The 16,217-nt window shown below is 41.8% G+C and overlaps 1 protein-coding gene across 1 annotated transcript in view; it reads left to right on the plus strand.

Annotated features, from left to right (window-relative positions):
• Window positions 1–16,217, plus strand: part of CWF19L2 (CWF19 like cell cycle control factor 2) — a 109,265-nt gene that overhangs the window by 23,570 nt on the left and 69,478 nt on the right. Inside the window, exons 4-9 of the mRNA XM_060234864.1 lie at window positions 366–479; window positions 8,407–8,526; window positions 10,090–10,174; window positions 11,497–11,612; window positions 12,774–13,244; window positions 13,434–13,687. Coding sequence (XP_060090847.1) covers window positions 366–479; window positions 8,407–8,526; window positions 10,090–10,174; window positions 11,497–11,612; window positions 12,774–13,244; window positions 13,434–13,687 — 1,160 coding nt within the window. The remainder of the gene's footprint in view (window positions 1–365; window positions 480–8,406; window positions 8,527–10,089; window positions 10,175–11,496; window positions 11,613–12,773; window positions 13,245–13,433; window positions 13,688–16,217) is intronic.

Raw genomic sequence — 16,217 nt, forward strand, 5'->3', positions numbered from 1 at the left:
CACGCCATTATTTTTCAGTTTTTTAAAAATCTTATTTACTTTATAGTCTGCCTTTCTCACTGAGACTTAAAGGCAACTACACTGTGTAAGTCAGTACAGTCAACAGGTTGGCACACCCAGTAAATGATGCAGTAGGATTTGGATTGCAGAAATCTGAAACCAAATAGATACCTGAGCAGAGCAGAAATGTCTGAATAGTCTCTTCCATGCTGTACTCTTCTTTCTTGACAAAAATTGATTTCTTATATCTTTATTTTTGTTGAAGTGGATGAGAAAATCCTGTATTGCTAAACAGATGAATTTTAAAAGCATAAAGAAGACAAGTTTTATCATTTTATAATGAGGGGAAAAATATGTCTTCCTAGGATTCTTCAGAAGAATGGGTAGAGGCTCCTGTTTCAGAGTCCTCTAGCACAGAAAATCCTTGGAACGTAAAGAAAGAACAGCCTAGCACTGTAGAAAGCCCAGCAGCAGTTCAGGTAAGAGTCAGAAGTTCCTATTCTGAAGTATAACTGGGTTTTACGTCACACACATTTTACATGTTCAGTGCTTTGTTATTTAGTGTTTATGTAGTTCTCAAGAATGTTCGAAATATTTCCAACACATTCTTAGCACCTTGTCGATTTACTGTGTTGTTATTGGCAGCAGGTGGCGGGGGGAAGAATTGAGGCGCAGAGAAAGTGACTTACTTGGTGACCAGGGACTTCCTGGTTCACAGCTCATTTCCTTAGGCAGTGTCCCACTTTATTTCTTTGTTCTTGAATAGTCCATTTTAGATATGATGCTTTGGAAATGTAAAGGAAGAAGAAGAAGACTGCAGATTTATACCCCACCCTTCTCTTTAAATCAGAGACTCAGAGTGGCTTACCATTTCCTATATCTTCTCCCTCCACAACAGACACCCTGTGAGATGGGTGGAGCTGAGAGGGCTCCCACAGCAGCTGCCCTTTCAAGGACAACTCCTGTGATAGCTATGGCTAACCCAAGGCCATTCCAGCAGCTGTAAGTGGAGGAGTGGGGAATCAAACTCGGTTCTCCTAGGTAAGAGTCTGCACACTTAACCACTACACCAAACTGGCTATCTGGGTCCAAACTGGATCCAAATGTGCTGCTACACCAAACGGGATCCAAATGTGCCCTTTCCCCTTGTGGGAGGAGTCCTTCCACCATCAGAAATGGTCGCAGTACCTATGTATGCAGCTTATGCAGTAATGTTTAACTAAAATAACTTATTTCCTAATCTGACAAAAGCTCTGCTGGCTGAATGGGACTACCATGCCATGCAAACAAAGATCTTGTAGCATAGCTTGATTTGTAGCAATGCAATCCTCCCTGTTGCAATCAGGACTTAACCCTCTTTCTGTGTTATTGGTGTAGATGATCTTTTGCTAGAGTACTCCTGAGGTGGGTGGTGGCCTTTAACATGAGGCACAGTTCCTCCTTACTATGCTGTGTCCTGATCTACCGTTTCTGAGGATTGTGTGTATTATTCCCTATTTCATTTTGAGGACATACCCTTGGGGAATGGAATATGACAGAGACAGCATGAGGGCAGTGAGAAAATGTTATGTGCCAATTAATTGGTCCAATTAAAACAGAACTTGGATTCTTGACAAAACAATGAGAATACTGTTGTGCATACACATGCACACAGACGTACACATAGTCTCTTTCTGGAATTCTTTTGCAACAGTACTTAGCTTTTAGAATACAAGCTCCTGGTTTCCAAAATCTGTATTAGTTTTCCTTTCCAACTATATAATAAAGCGTCCTTAGAGATACCACATTATTGTTGAATTATTTAATCTTTTTTTGTTCACCAGAGAACATACGGTAGAAATGTTGGGAATATTTTTCTTATTTAGGGTACAGCGGCATCCTGCTGATGCATGAAAAGTAAAAACTTTTTTCTGCTCAGTGAAGTTGAGAAACAGATGTCTTTCCTTTCAAACAGCTGGATTCAAATTAGTTTGGTGTGAGTGGCAGCCAGGTGATGTGGGCTGAGGATACACTGCTGCTAAGTGTCATCATGCTGTCTTGAGGTTTTTTCTCATGTTGCATGTCACTGTGAACTCCTAGCTAGCTGCTGTACACTCCCGCCCTGAGGACTTTTTCTGCCATCATTACTCTCCAGGCTTCTCCCCTGTTTCATCATGTTAAGTCTCCAGGCAAAGTTTGTTAGTGCCTAGGCTCTTTTATGACTAAGGTGGTTGGTTCTCTTTTGTCTCCGACTTCAAATCTTCTTGCTTGATTGATATGGGCAGCTGTAAAGGGTGTTTTGACATCTTCGCAACCAACTTCAGGCATAGGACATCATCACTTGTTTCTTTTCTTGTGAGCTTTCTGTCTAAGGGTAAACTCACTTCTCACTTAGGCTTCTTGTTAAGCCCAAACTTATGTAGGACCTTTATACATTTGTGATTCAGCTGCCCCCTTTCAGTACTATTGTTTGATTGTCTGCTAAGGATCCCCTTTTCAGACTGGTTATGTCCCTGCCCCTTCCTGTCAATGGTCTCTCTTGTACATTTTCTTCTGCAGTGTCCTTATGTGCTCCAGTTTAGACTAAAATGGGTTATGCCATGCTTTGATAAATGGACTGTTCTTCTAGCGACATTAGAGCAAAAGGTTCTGTTCCTCTTAGAGAATTCTGATTCCAAATATACTTATTTTGTTGCTTGATTTCTAGAGGCTGCAGAGAAGTGTTGAAGGGAGATATTCTTAGACATGGGTTTTATTTAAGTGTTTCAGTTGTATTGTTCAAGATCTTGGTCTAAGAACAGGGGATGAAAGTAAAAATGGATTCAGCTTGTGAGCTTTTTGATCTGCATAGTCCTGATGAGATAATTCTCCTTAATTTAGCCTATGAGCTTCTCCGATCTCCCCACGTACATCACTTCAGTAACTGAAAATGCTTATATTCATTATTTAAATCTTAGGGCTGTAAACTTTGTTCTTCAGCTGTGGAACTAAATACTCTTTCTACTCCTTGACAAGCACTCTAAGATAGTGCTTGCAAAATCTTCTTTAACTTTTTCTAGTGCATAAATGTACTAAGTAAGGAAAGATGGTTTTGATCCAAGTTGGCCATTGGTGGGCTGTTTTCCTGCGGTTTTATCATATAACATTGCCACAACATTTGGAAGTTGGCCACTTGGGTGGAATGGCTCCACCCAATAGGTCCTATTGTTGTGGCTCCCAATGTTAGATACCATAATACACTGCAATGGGGAAGGTGGCCTCTACAGCAACACTATATGAATCCCCAGACTCACAGTCTGTTCTGCTTTCACACTTCCAAGAGGGTTTCTACCATCACAAGAGAGTTTAAACTGAGTCTGTCCTCTTTGTTGTTTGCTCTTGTTTTAGAACTAGAACTGAAGGCAGCTGTCACCCTTTCTATCCTAGCCAAAGGACTGTGATAATAGGAGGAGGAGAAGGGTGGATCTATGCAGAATTGAATATCTCTTATGACAAAAGATGGTGGGGATAAATATGGACAGCCACATCTGAATGGGCATGTATTATGTCCCTACACTGGGTTGAGATTGTTACTTTGTTTCAGTGGTCACTTTATTCTTGTTAAAGTAGAAGATTTTCTTCAGTAAGGTTTCCCCCCTCTTCATATGACATCCTTGAATGGAGTAATACTAGCCTGAGTTGGAAGGGCTAGAGCACATGATTTATTCAAAATGTCCTGGAGTTGCTCTGCAACGTCTTTTTCTGTTATTTTGCCCAGATTCTGGCAGCATCCATTGCAGTAGCCAGCTCAAACTGATCCATAAAGGGAATAGATACTGTGTTGAGGGTTTCTAGTGCCTCAGCAGTATTGTGACCAGTGTCAAAACCAGAGAGTATTTGAGAGACTTCCTCTGCAAAGAGTTTGTGTGAAGAAATGCATTTTTTGGGTTGAGGTCTGCCCCTCCTCCAAGCAGGGAACAGAGATTTGGAGGCATTAAAAACTTAGAAGGAATTCAGGGAGAAAAGAGCGAGAATAAAGCCTCTCCAGGTGTTGAGAAATCCTCAACACAGTCTCCGTACCCTCTTTAAGTCACCTAGTTCCATAATAAACTAAGGTTCAGGATTCTGTCTTGAGAGTTGGCGACGTTGACAGGGGCCTACCAAGTCAATAACTTCCTGGAACTTCTTATTCCAGGCATTCACTGCAATCTCAACAAGGCTGTCAGATCTAGTAGCCTTTAGACAGATGATTAGCTGCCCCCTTGCTCCTGCAAAGTGTCAGTGCCACATTCATCTGCACCTTGAGGAAGATAGTGGTGAATCTGAAGTCCAGGTTGAATCTCCAGTCCACAGATTATCTCTCTCCCCCCTGATTCAGAGCAAAAAAGTATGTCCTTTGTCATGTGTCGGGTCTGTTACTGCTTGAGATAGGCCCATAGTGGTCAGTGAAGTTATAAAACCTCTTGCTAGCCCTGCTAAGGTGTCAGGGATGTTGAAGTAACATAGAACAATCAATCTGGGCATCTCCAGCATTAATCCCAAGGACAGAGAGAGCCACTGATTATAGTGGGTAAGAATAGCAAACTGTAATCTGGAGAACTGGGTTTGATTCCCCATCTCCACTCTTCCACATAAAGCCAGCTGGGTGACCTTGGGTCAGTCACAGCTCTCTTAGCCCCACCCTCCCTACAGGGTGTCTTTTATGGGGAGAGGAAAGGAAGGTGATTGTAAGCTGCTTTGAGACTCCTTCAGGTAGTGAAGAATGGGGTATAAAACCTCCTCTTCCTCCTCCTCCGATAAGCACACCCCACCATTTTCATCCAAACATATTTGTCATGCAAGCCAGAGAAATATTTTTCTCCTCCATCCACTCAGATAGATGATTAGTTTTATACCTCACTGACCTTTTGTTGCACAGTATTAGCGATGATGCTGAGAGTGAAGGAGCTCTTAGCCTTCATCTCTCATAAACAAACAGAGATTATAAAAGCAGCAAGTTTGGTTATGTATTCTCCTCTGCTTTTAGCTCCTGTACCCCAGGATCTCCTTGATCCCTCATGTATGGGAATGCCTCCCCGGTGCATCCTACCTAAGTACAGAATCACCCCTAAAACCGTGTCCAGGAATCTGCACACAATGGTTTTCTACCTTCCTGTCATTTATGTGTTTAAGGCACATGGAGGTATAATGCTTTCTTATGGTTGTGCTTTCCAGGGTGTTCATGTTGCTATTTGGGTTTGTCTGATTCTCTTGCTTATGGCTTGGTAATGCTTCTACCCAGATGCAGAGTGACCTCAGGCTAAGAGCCTCAGAATAAAAGCAGCAGCAGAGTTAGTTTTTATACCCTTCTTTTCTCTACCTTTCAGGAGTCCCAAAGGTGCTTCTCCAGATTAGACCCCACTGCTCTTAACCACTACGCCATGCTTGCATTTCAGCTCACTCGAAGCGGTTCACACCCTGACAGATGTGCTAGTCTTTCTAGGAGGCAGTCCAGTCTATTCAGTTTTACTTGGACAATTCAGTTTCCTGGGTCTACCTGCTTTTCCTATATGAATCTATACAGAAGATCTAGTGGTGAGATTTTCTTTAGGCCATATCTCCCGTAAATACATTCCAGGCAGACTATACTAATCCGGGCTCTGCAGTTCTAGATCTCCCATGTGAAGAAGTCCCGCCTGATTCAAGTAAATAAAAATCTTATAGAGCAGATGCTATTTTGTAGCTGGCAGTGTCTTCCTATTCATTTCCCCCCCTATCCTAGGCTTTTAAAAATTGTTTTGCTTGAAAGGCCTACGACCTGGCCCTTGACACTGTAGTCACAATTTTATGCTTCCAAATGCAGGCAGAAATAAGTATGTGCACTAATTGGAGCCACTTAATGGTCCATCTGATGCTTGGGCACTGTTTGCGTAGCTAGGTGTCATGAGAGCTCTGCTGTGCACCTGTGACCCATAATGGATGGGGCTCCTGCCAAATTGAATGCAGCAGAGATTGAAGCCGTGTGCATAGAGAGCCATCTCCCCCCAGCACTCCTAGGTTGAGGTGGTATAATAATAATAAATTTATTCTTATATCCCGCCCTCCCCCGCCGAAGCGTTCTCCTGAAGGAACTATTTACAAAATGTGTGACCCTGATGAAAGAATGGAAAAATTTGTATTCATATTGATGAGGATGCATTTGTGTGTTTTCCCAATGTGTACTGCTATCCTTACTCATAATTATACTGTCCAGACTATGCATACATGAAATGACAGAGGAGAACAAAATTGTTGTCTGCATATGAAAGATAGTTAAAGAACTTAAATTTTTACATTTTAGTTTGAATTGTTCTCTACAAGTTACATATAACAGAGGGCCCTAAACATTACAAACAGGGATGTCTAAAATTTTGCAGTTTACATAAGACAGAAAGAAAAGAAAGCAATTATAGCAACTGACAGCTTATATTGAACATTAAAAGGTCAGTTTTATATAATAAATTATATTTAGGAGAAAATGTTTTGCCAGTTAGTGCTTTGACCTGAGTTTATTCTTTTTTAAACAGAATTTGTTTTGGGTTTTAATGTGCAAAAGGAAAAGGAGTCATTTCTTGGTAGAGCTGGAAGTATACCTTTCAGCTGGATGACCTTTGTTCTAGCATCATCATTTCCCTGATTTTAGAGTAACAGGCTGAAATTGTGGGGTGTTTTCTTTTCCCGTTTTTGAGTTATTTGTAATTCAGCAGCCACCAAAAGTAAGTTGGTAAGTTCTTGCCTGTTTGGTAGAATCCATTTATCATCTTTGTGTTCCAGTAGGATTGTTTGGGCTTGAAAGGAAAGAGTACGTGGTGATCTTTTGAATATGATGTTTAATTAAATTTTAAAAATTCTGCAGTTTGGTACAGGGCTACCAGGTATGACAGAAGATACACATTTCTCCTCATTTTGTCCTGTATGGAAATGAGTATCCTTTGTGGATATGTTGCAGCTTTCAAGGACAAATACCACTGCACGATGTTGTTAAAAGAGGAGTTCCTTTTTAATAGTAAAAGCAGGCAGAAGGGTAGGTTAAACCAGATATGAGATCCTTTGAAGTCAAGAGACAAGCCAATGCCTTTTCCCCATTTATATACCAATTGATCATTATTTGTTATGATCATAGATCAGTTGACCATTTATTTACATAACTGGGAGTCCTGTGCCAAGAAGGTGTCTCCAGTATTCTATATCAAATAGTATAGTTTTACATAGATAGCCAGGGTGAGTTATTATCATCTCAAACTGTGTTACCTTCCTGGTAATTCGTTTTTTAATAGCTGGGGGATTTATGAAATGTTGCAATAGAAGATGTTATGACTAGGGGATATTCTTTGCTGAAGTTGTTTCCTCTATATTTTGTTTTGAGAATGTTACCCCTTTTATAGTCATGCCATGTATCCTTTGTAGATTATACATCTTCCAAATAGAAGAACCCTGGTCCCTGCCTGGAGGAAATGAATCTTAGGGATGCCAGCTCATTTCCAGGCTACAGAGATCAGTTCCCATGGAGATAATGGATGCTCTGGAGGATGAACTCTATGGCATTGTTCCTCGTTGTGGTCCCTGTCCTCCCCAGGCTCCATCCCCAAATCTCCAGGAGTTTCCCAACCTGCATCTGGCCACCCTACCCCTCCATCCCCTGCCCAGTGGCCAGGGGAGACCTGGCAACCCTATTCTTAACCCAAGAATTGTATGCTGAAAATATGCCTGGAGCTAATTTTTTTCACAATTTATTTCCAATTTTGATAGTAGCAGTTAAAAAGGGAGTATTTTATAGATCTTTGGAATGTTGTTTATTGTGTATCCAGACAATTTCCTTTAAAGTGTATTTGTTAGTACAGTATCTCTCAGTGTCTACCTACTATCAGGATTTTTTTTCTGTGTATGGGAAAATATTCCTGATCTGATATGCTCCATACTGAAGGTAGAGGTCCCTTTCCCTCTTTATTGGGAGGATGCCTAAGGATGTGTTTGGAAAACCTTGCTTTTTTTCAATCCTGGATTAAGCTGTAATCTTTTGCTGGTCTTTGATATTTTTGTAGGTAAAATTTACTGGTATGTAGTAAAACCTTCATTTTGGTTGTATATTTTCTGTTGAATTAGAAAGACTCCATCGTACCCATTCTGCCAGATCTTTTTTGATTCATTGTTTTAGTTGATAAGATACATTTTCCTATGGGTTTTCATGTAGTGGAAACCCGTATGTATTTTTATTTCTCATAAAAAGAACTTTGAATAGAACACCCAGTTTTTTGTATTAAAAGGGAGGGGCTTGAAATATTCATGACATATTCGTGATCTGTTCTCAGCATCATTGTGTTACCCTTGTTCTTGAATTTGTACTACAAGATAAGGATTTTTCTGAATTTAAAAAAAAATTAAATGTAACGGTAAAATCAAGTTAGATTTTAAAATTTGTTTTGTTTACAGAGGGATGAGTGGATGACCTTAAATTTTATGACTATGAAAACACTTTCTTCAGCATCACTGAAGGCTGAAAAACAGAAAGAAAAATTATTGGAGCAACAAAAAGCTCAAGCAAGTGAGCAGGTTGGTTATGTTGTTAATGCTAAATTGTTCAGGGTGGTGAGAACCAGAGAGGATTGTGAGGAACTCCAAAGAGATCTGTTGAGGCTGGGTGAGTGGGCGTCAACGTAGCAGATGCGGTTCAGTGTGGCCAAGTGCAAAGTAATGCACATTGGGGCCAAGAATCCCAGCTACAAATACAAGTTGATGGGGTGTGAACTGGCAGAGACTGACCAAGAGAGAGATCTTGGGGGTCGTGGTAGATAACTCACTGAAAATGTCAAGACAGTGTGCGTTTGCAATAAAAAAGGCCAATGCCATTCTGGGAATTATTAGGAAGGGAATTGAGAACAAATCAGCTGGTATCATAATGCCCCTGTATAAATCGATGGTGCAGTCTCATTTGGAGTACTGTGTGCAGTTCTGGTTGCCGGACCTCAAAAAGGATATTATAGCATTGGAGAAAGTCCGGAAAAGGGCAACTAGAATGATTAAAAGGCTGGAACACTTTCCCTATGAAGAAAGGTTGAAACGCTTGGGGCTCTTTAGCTTGGAGAAACATTGACTGTGGGGTGACATGATAGAGGTTTACAAGATAATGCATGGGATGGAGAAAGTAGAGAAAGAAGTACTTTTCTCCCTTTCTCACAATACAAGAACTCTTGAGCATTCGATGAAATTGCTGAGCAGACAGGTTAAAACGGAGATTGTCGACCACCAGGGATCGGACCTTTTCAGTTGCAGTCCCCTCCTGGTGGAACCAATTGCCGGAATAGGTTAGGGCCTTGCGGGACATCGCTCAGTTCTGCAAGGCCTGTAAGACCATTCTCTTCCGGCAAGCCTTCAGTTGACTGTAGGAGAAGGAAGAATCCTGGAACAACTGTCATCTTGAGAATTAGTAACATCTGATTTAGTACCAACTGTCTACAGTTTTTAATTTATATTGTTCAATGATTTTATTGATTTTATGATTGTGATCTGTTGTAAGCCGCTCTGAGCCCGTCTTGGCAGGGAGGGCGGGGTATAAATCAAATTAAACTTAAACTTCACCTTAGAGGCATTGCTAGCTAGTGCCTTGATTTGGCCAATTGATTCCTGTTGTGTAATAGGATAAATGTAACTTGAGCAGACAGACCATTTTTAGTTTTAAAAAATATTATATAGGTGTTCAGACAAATGACTTACATATACCATTGTTTGCTTGTTCTATGGGTGTTGCTGTTCCGTTGTTAATGGCTAAAATACAGCATTCATGTAAGCCTTTATATTACAGAAGAATAGGTACCGTAATTATTTTCTGTATGATTTTAAGTTGCTTGTGATAAAAGCAAACCATGGCAAACCATGTAAATATTTTATTTCTTTAATGTATTGCAGATTTTTGAGGGGAGGGGGAACCTTTCCTTTTTCAAATCAGGTAGTGAATTTAAAAAAGTTTAACTTTAAAAAAATGTGTTTACAGTCTTCTTTTTTTAAAAGACAGAGTGGAAGGGGATGGCCTTGATACCCATAGAGAATGACTGAGAATGGTGAGGGGTGAATGGGTATTTGACAAATTTGTAGTAATCTTCTTCCCCTCTCTTTCAGTTCCTGCTTTCTGAAAGAGAGCTCAACCCATACTGGAAGGATGGTGGCACGGGTTTACCATCACAAAAGGATAATTCAGTAAAAGGTATTTTATTTATTTATTTATATATAAAGTTTGTGTCCCTTCTCTCTGTGGCTTGGGCCAGCAAGATGGATAACAATTAAAACAAATTATAACATTAAAAATTATAACCTAAATTGAAATACATAACATAAAAAGCAGAGGAATCAATTAAAACTTAAGGCAGGAAGAAGGGGTCATGGAGGGAATGCCAGATGGAACAGAGAGGTCCTCACTTGTTAGCATAAGCAAGTGATAGGAGGGGGGACCAAGTAATATCCCTGGGAAGGAAGTTCTATCATTTCGGTGCCACAGCTAAGAAGGCAGCATCATCATTTTATAAAAGTTACGGATCGCCCATCTGTCTTCTGTATAACCCCTCATTAATGCTAAATTAAAACTAAATTAATATTTGCATGCAGGTTCTCGTGCTTCCTCTGCATTAAAGTCGCGGCACATAGCTTTGTAGAATATTTTTACCATCCTTTAAAAAAAAAAGAAAAGAAAATCTTGAGTAGCTTGACCTTAAGTTTCGCAATGGAGATTTCCGTTGTAGAACTAATTAAAAAAAGAAGAACCTGATTGTGGCAGGACATGATAAATTGTTGTCATCTCATTTGGTCTCTTTCATTCCATTACACAAATTGCAGCTTTAAAATATTCAGCCACTGAACTCTCGGAATCTCATTTTAAATGGAGCACGTTGTGGATGCAGTCTGTGAAGAATATTATTTATGTAACCTTTTCCACTTCAGTTCTTCCCTTAGTGTTCTGCAGCAAGTGCATATTTTTTTTTTTAAAAAAATGATTCTTTTTAGTGGATTGTGTATTCATTTAGAATATAGCACTAAGTCTGTAGTGCAAGAAATGGCAGAGATTGCTTTGACTCTAGGAAGGGCAAACTCTAGTGCATCCATATCTCCATAGTCTGGAAATTTGTAAGGCTTCAATTCTGTGCATTTCAGCTCTTTGTGATGTGAAGAACAGTAGAATGTAGACCTTGAAGGCCTTTAATAGCAAAAGATGTTATGCTTCAGCACGGGTTTGCTATTTGCTGAATGTGCTGGAAGAATTATTCACATAAAAATGGAGAGTTTATTAATTCTGTCCTTCATTTCAGACATTCCAGTATAGGTTCCCCCCCCCCCTGAAATTGAAGATGAGCTATATTTCTAAATAAGTATAAGAGCACGGGTGCCGACTGGAGAACTTCACAAGCATTAATACATTTCTGTCTGTGCTAAAGTATGTGTGCGTGATGGCGCACCATATGCAGTTAGTAATGGGGTTATGATATGAATTTGTAGCATGCAACTTTCACTTTAAAAATTACTTTTGTTTTGTAGTGGCCGTGGTAGAAGATGGTGGGTTAGGCTGGCTGAAGAAATCCTACCAAAGAATGAAGGAGCAGTCTGAGAGAGAGAACAGGGATTTGGAAGAAATCATAGCCGAAAGATACGGTGTAAGCATTGAAAGAAAAATATTTTCCCCTAGTATTAAAAATACCAGTTGAAAGAGGGAAAAATGGATCTCTCTAGTAAATGGGCAAACAAGTAAAAATGGCTAATGGGATTAGAACAAAGTTTGAGTCCAGTGGAACCTTTAAGACTGGCAAAGTTTAATTCTGGGTATAAGCTTTCGTGTACATGCACCCTTTTTCAGATACATACTGGCATTTTTACTAATTGGTCATTTGGTGGGAATGTGGTGCAGGGGAACTAAATCCAGCTTCCTGTTTCTCTTCTTGAGCAACTGATTGGTGCATTTGCCAGTTTCAACTCAAAGCTATGCATTTGGACCCTGGCAGCTGGACTGGGGGAACTCTACCTTTAACGGAGCATATATAGTTGATCCCAGGGCTTTGATCCCAGTAGCAGGAACTCCTTTGCATATTAGGCCATGCCCCCTGATGTAGCCAATCCTCCAAGAGTTTACAGGGCTCTTAGTACAGGGCCTACAGTAAGCTCCAGGAGGATTGGCTACATCAGGGAGTGTGTGGCCTAATACCAGTTCTTTAGATTCTCTGTTAAGTGCTTCCCTCATGTCAGATCAGTCCGCTTCTTTGAGAAGTGACATCTAGCTTTTTTATTCTCTTTGTTTTGCTTTAAGGCAAAACATTGTGATATGAATTCTTCCCCTACATCTTTCCTCAAAATGTGGCCTATTTGGAGCAATTTGAGACTGTTCTCTGTAGAAACACAATGTTAAGAAAGTGCAGGTGTTTTGTGAGTTTCCAGCTACCGCAGCCATGCATAGTACTTAAGAACAAAATTTTGTCAGTAACAGCTCTTAAAAAGTGTTGCACAGAATTCAGTACCTTCTTGAGGGTGGGGGTGGGGTGAGTTGCCACCAGCTCTTGGATTTATGTAGTAACAGCTACATCTGAGAAATTGGCATGTGAATGATATGTCTCCTCCTTTTTGTTGAAAGCTCACAACCTTCTTGGAAGAGTGGCAAGATAAAAATGTAATTAGTAGTGGATTTCCATGAAACATTATCAGACTTATCTAACTTATGATGCAATTTCAATGTCATTCTTTTAAAATCTGACATAGCACATTTCCTCTCAATATCTGCTTAATATGAAAATGCTGTGTGTTTTCTCCTCTTTTTTTTGCTGCAGTCAGTAGAGCTGTTTGAGTCGAGATTAAAAGAAGCTGAGAGGGCTGCAGTCCAAAAAGAAAATGAGCATCGAAGATGGCAGAAGTCTGAATATTCAGAAGAGAGTCGTGTGAGACAGAGGAAGGACAAAGAGAAGCAAGGGGAGAGGGATGGATATAAAGGAAAACCTAAGAACAGGGAAGGCAAAGACTATTTTCAAGAGACAAGAAATTACGTGAGAGATAGACTCATGGAAGATAAAGATCTAAGGCATAGTAGTAAAGGCTCTGCAATGAAAGATTTTTCTTCTAGGACTGCACAGCATTCTCATCAAAGAAGTTGTGAGGAATCATTACCAAGCCCTGCGAAACCTGCATTTTGGAAGCCTCATGAAGATGGAGGGCAAGAAGTGCAGAGCTTTTCTTCATCAAAATTACATACTCAAGGTTCTGTGACTTGTGGCTTCAGAAAGCCTGCTTATGATACTGAGGATGTTCCAGTGAGACATGGCTTTAGAAAGCCTGATTACAGAACTGAGGATGTTCCAGTGAGACATGGCTTTAGAAAGCCTGATTACAGTACTGAGGATGTTCCAGTGAGACATGGCTTTAGAAAGCCTGATTACAGTACTGAGGATGTTCCAGTGAGACATGGCTTTAGAAAGCCTGATTACAGTACTGAGGATATTCCAGTGAGACATGGCTTTAGAAAGCCTGATTACAGTACTGAGGATATTCCAAGATGGCGCCGAACACAACCAAAGGAAGGAGATGGAAAACCATCCACAACTGAAATGGCAACCCTTGATGAAAAGCAATCCAAAACTGAAATGGCTATCACTAGCATAGAGAATGATCCAAAAGAGAAAAAAGAAGAGATTGCAGAAGATGTCTTGGAAAGCAAGGAGCCATCCCACAGTAAATCATCATATTTAGGGTATCCAAGAATTTATTTTGGGGAAAGATCTTGTGTAGTTGCAGGAAGGATGCAGCTGAAATATGCTTTTTAGAGTTGTGATCTTTATTTTTACTTATAATTTTATTACTTATATTTTTATTTATAATTTATTTATAATTGCATTTGTGGTTGAAAGGCACCCAGGATATTAGATAAATTCCATATGAGAAAAGTAAACAATACCTAATTTTTAGGGAGAAAAATACATTCTGGGGGTTCCAGCCAGCCTGGAAATAATACCTACTGATCTTCAAATGCTGGGGGGACATTCTGTATTTAATTAGTGGGAACAGAAATATACTTTGCACTTGCTCGGGAGCATTTTCATTTGTCCTTACTCCATATGTTTGAGTATTGAGAGTTTTATTTATTTATTTATTTATTCTATGACTTATATCCCGCCCTTCCCATAAAATGGCTCAGGGCGGCTCACAACAAACGATAAAACAATAAACAAAGTGCAAAATTGTTACAATTAAAAAGTCAAAACATTTAAAAACCTTAAAATCTTAACATTAAAACTATACCGTATATTTCACTAAAGTCTGATAAGCTACATTAATCTAGTCAGGCGTAGGCTAGCCGGAAGAGGCTTGTCTTACAGGCCCTGCGGAACTGAGTAAGATCCCGCAGGGCCCTCACCTCTTCCGGCAGCTGGTTCCACCATGTGGGGGCCATTGTAGAAAAGGCCCTGTCTCTGGTTGTCGTGAGACGGACTTCTTTGGGCCCGGGGATGGTGAGAAGGTTTTGCGTCCCAGACCTCAGTACTCTCTGGGGAACGTGTGGGGAGAGACGGTCCTTCAGGTAGGCAGGTCCCAGGCCATATAGGGCTTTAAAGGTAATGACCAGCACCTTGTACCGGACCCGGTATATTATTGGAAGCCAGTGCAGAGCCCGAAGACCCGGCCGAATGTGCCCCCACCTTGGGAGGCCCAATAACAGCCGGGCCGCGGCATTCTGCACCAGCTGCAATTTCCGGGTCCGGCACAGGGGCAGCCCCATGTAGAGGGCATTGCAGTAATCCAACCTCGAGGTGACCGTAGCATGGATCACTGTTGCTAGGTCGTCGCGGTCCAGGAAGGGGGCCAACTGCCTTGCCCGCCTAAGATGGAAAAACGCGGACTTGGCAGTGGTTGCTATCTGAGCCTCCATCTTTAGGGACGGCTCCAGTAGCACCCCCAGGCTTTTGACCCTGTCCGCCGCCATCAGCGGCGCACCGTCAAAAGCTGGTAGGGGGATTTCCCCCCCTGGACCACGACGGCCCAAACAAAGGACCTCTGTCTTCGCAGGATTCAGTCTTAGTCCACTCAGTCTGAGCCACTCAGCCACGGCCTGTAGTGCCCGGTCCAGGTTTTCTGGGGCGCAGACCGGTCAGCCGTCCATAAGTAGATAGAGCTGGGTGTCATCCGCATACTGGTGACACCCCAGCCCATACCTCCGGGCAATCTGGGCAAGAGGTCGCATATAGATGTTAAATAACATCGGGGAGAGAACCGCTCCCTGGGGCACTCCACAATTAAGTGTGTGCCTCCGGGATAGCTCCCCCCCAATTGCGACCCTTTGTCCCCGACCTTCAAGGAAAGAGGAAAGCCACTGCAAGGCCAACCCCTGAATCCCCGCGTCGGCGAGGCGGCAAGTCAGTAACCGATGGTCGACCGTATCGAACGCCGCCGATAGGTCCAACAGCATCAGCACTGCCGAGCCACCCCGATCCAGATGCCGTTGAAGGTCATCTACCAGGGCAACCAACACCGTCTCCGTCCCGTGACCTGGGCGAAAGCCGGACTGGAGTGGGTCAAGGACGGAAGCGTCCTCCAGGAAAGTCTGTAGCTGCCTCGCCACTGCCCTCTCGATAAGTTTGCCCAGGAAGGGCAAATTTGAGACCGGCCTATAGTGTGCCAATTGGGCCGGGTCTAAAGATGGTTTTTTTAAGAGGGGACGGACCACAGCCTCTTTGAGCGGCGCTGGAAAGAGCCCTTCTGTCAGGGATCTGTTTATGATATCCCGTATAGGATATCTGAGATCCCCTTGGCAAGATTTAATAAGCCAGGAAGGGCATGGGTCCAATTTACAGGTTGTTGGGCGGGCAGTTGAGAGAATCCTGTCAACTTCCTCCAGGCTGAGGGGGCCAAAACCGTCCAGAATATGATCCGAAGACATGCTCGGGGCCTCGGTTGCGTTAACTGTCTCTAAGTTGACGGGGAGGTCGAGGCAGAGTGATGCGATCTTGTCCGCAAAATAATTCGCAAAAGCCTCACAGCCTATCTCCAATTCAAAAGAATTTGGTCTGCCCTGGGGCAGCGTAGTAAGATCCCGAATTATATCAAACAATTGTGCCGGGCGCGAAGTTGCGGACGCAATCTTATCCGCAAAGTATGTCTTCTTTGCGGATTTGATTGCCATCTCATAGGTCTTCGAACTCTCTCTATAAGATGTTCGGGTTGCATTGAAAACAGATGCCATGGCCAAATCCTGGCCATCTTAGCACAACTTCAGACTTGGAGCTAAA

The sequence above is a fragment of the Heteronotia binoei genome, chromosome 3, assembly GCF_032191835.1.
Source record: "Heteronotia binoei isolate CCM8104 ecotype False Entrance Well chromosome 3, APGP_CSIRO_Hbin_v1, whole genome shotgun sequence".
Lineage (NCBI taxonomy): Eukaryota > Metazoa > Chordata > Lepidosauria > Squamata > Gekkonidae > Heteronotia > Heteronotia binoei.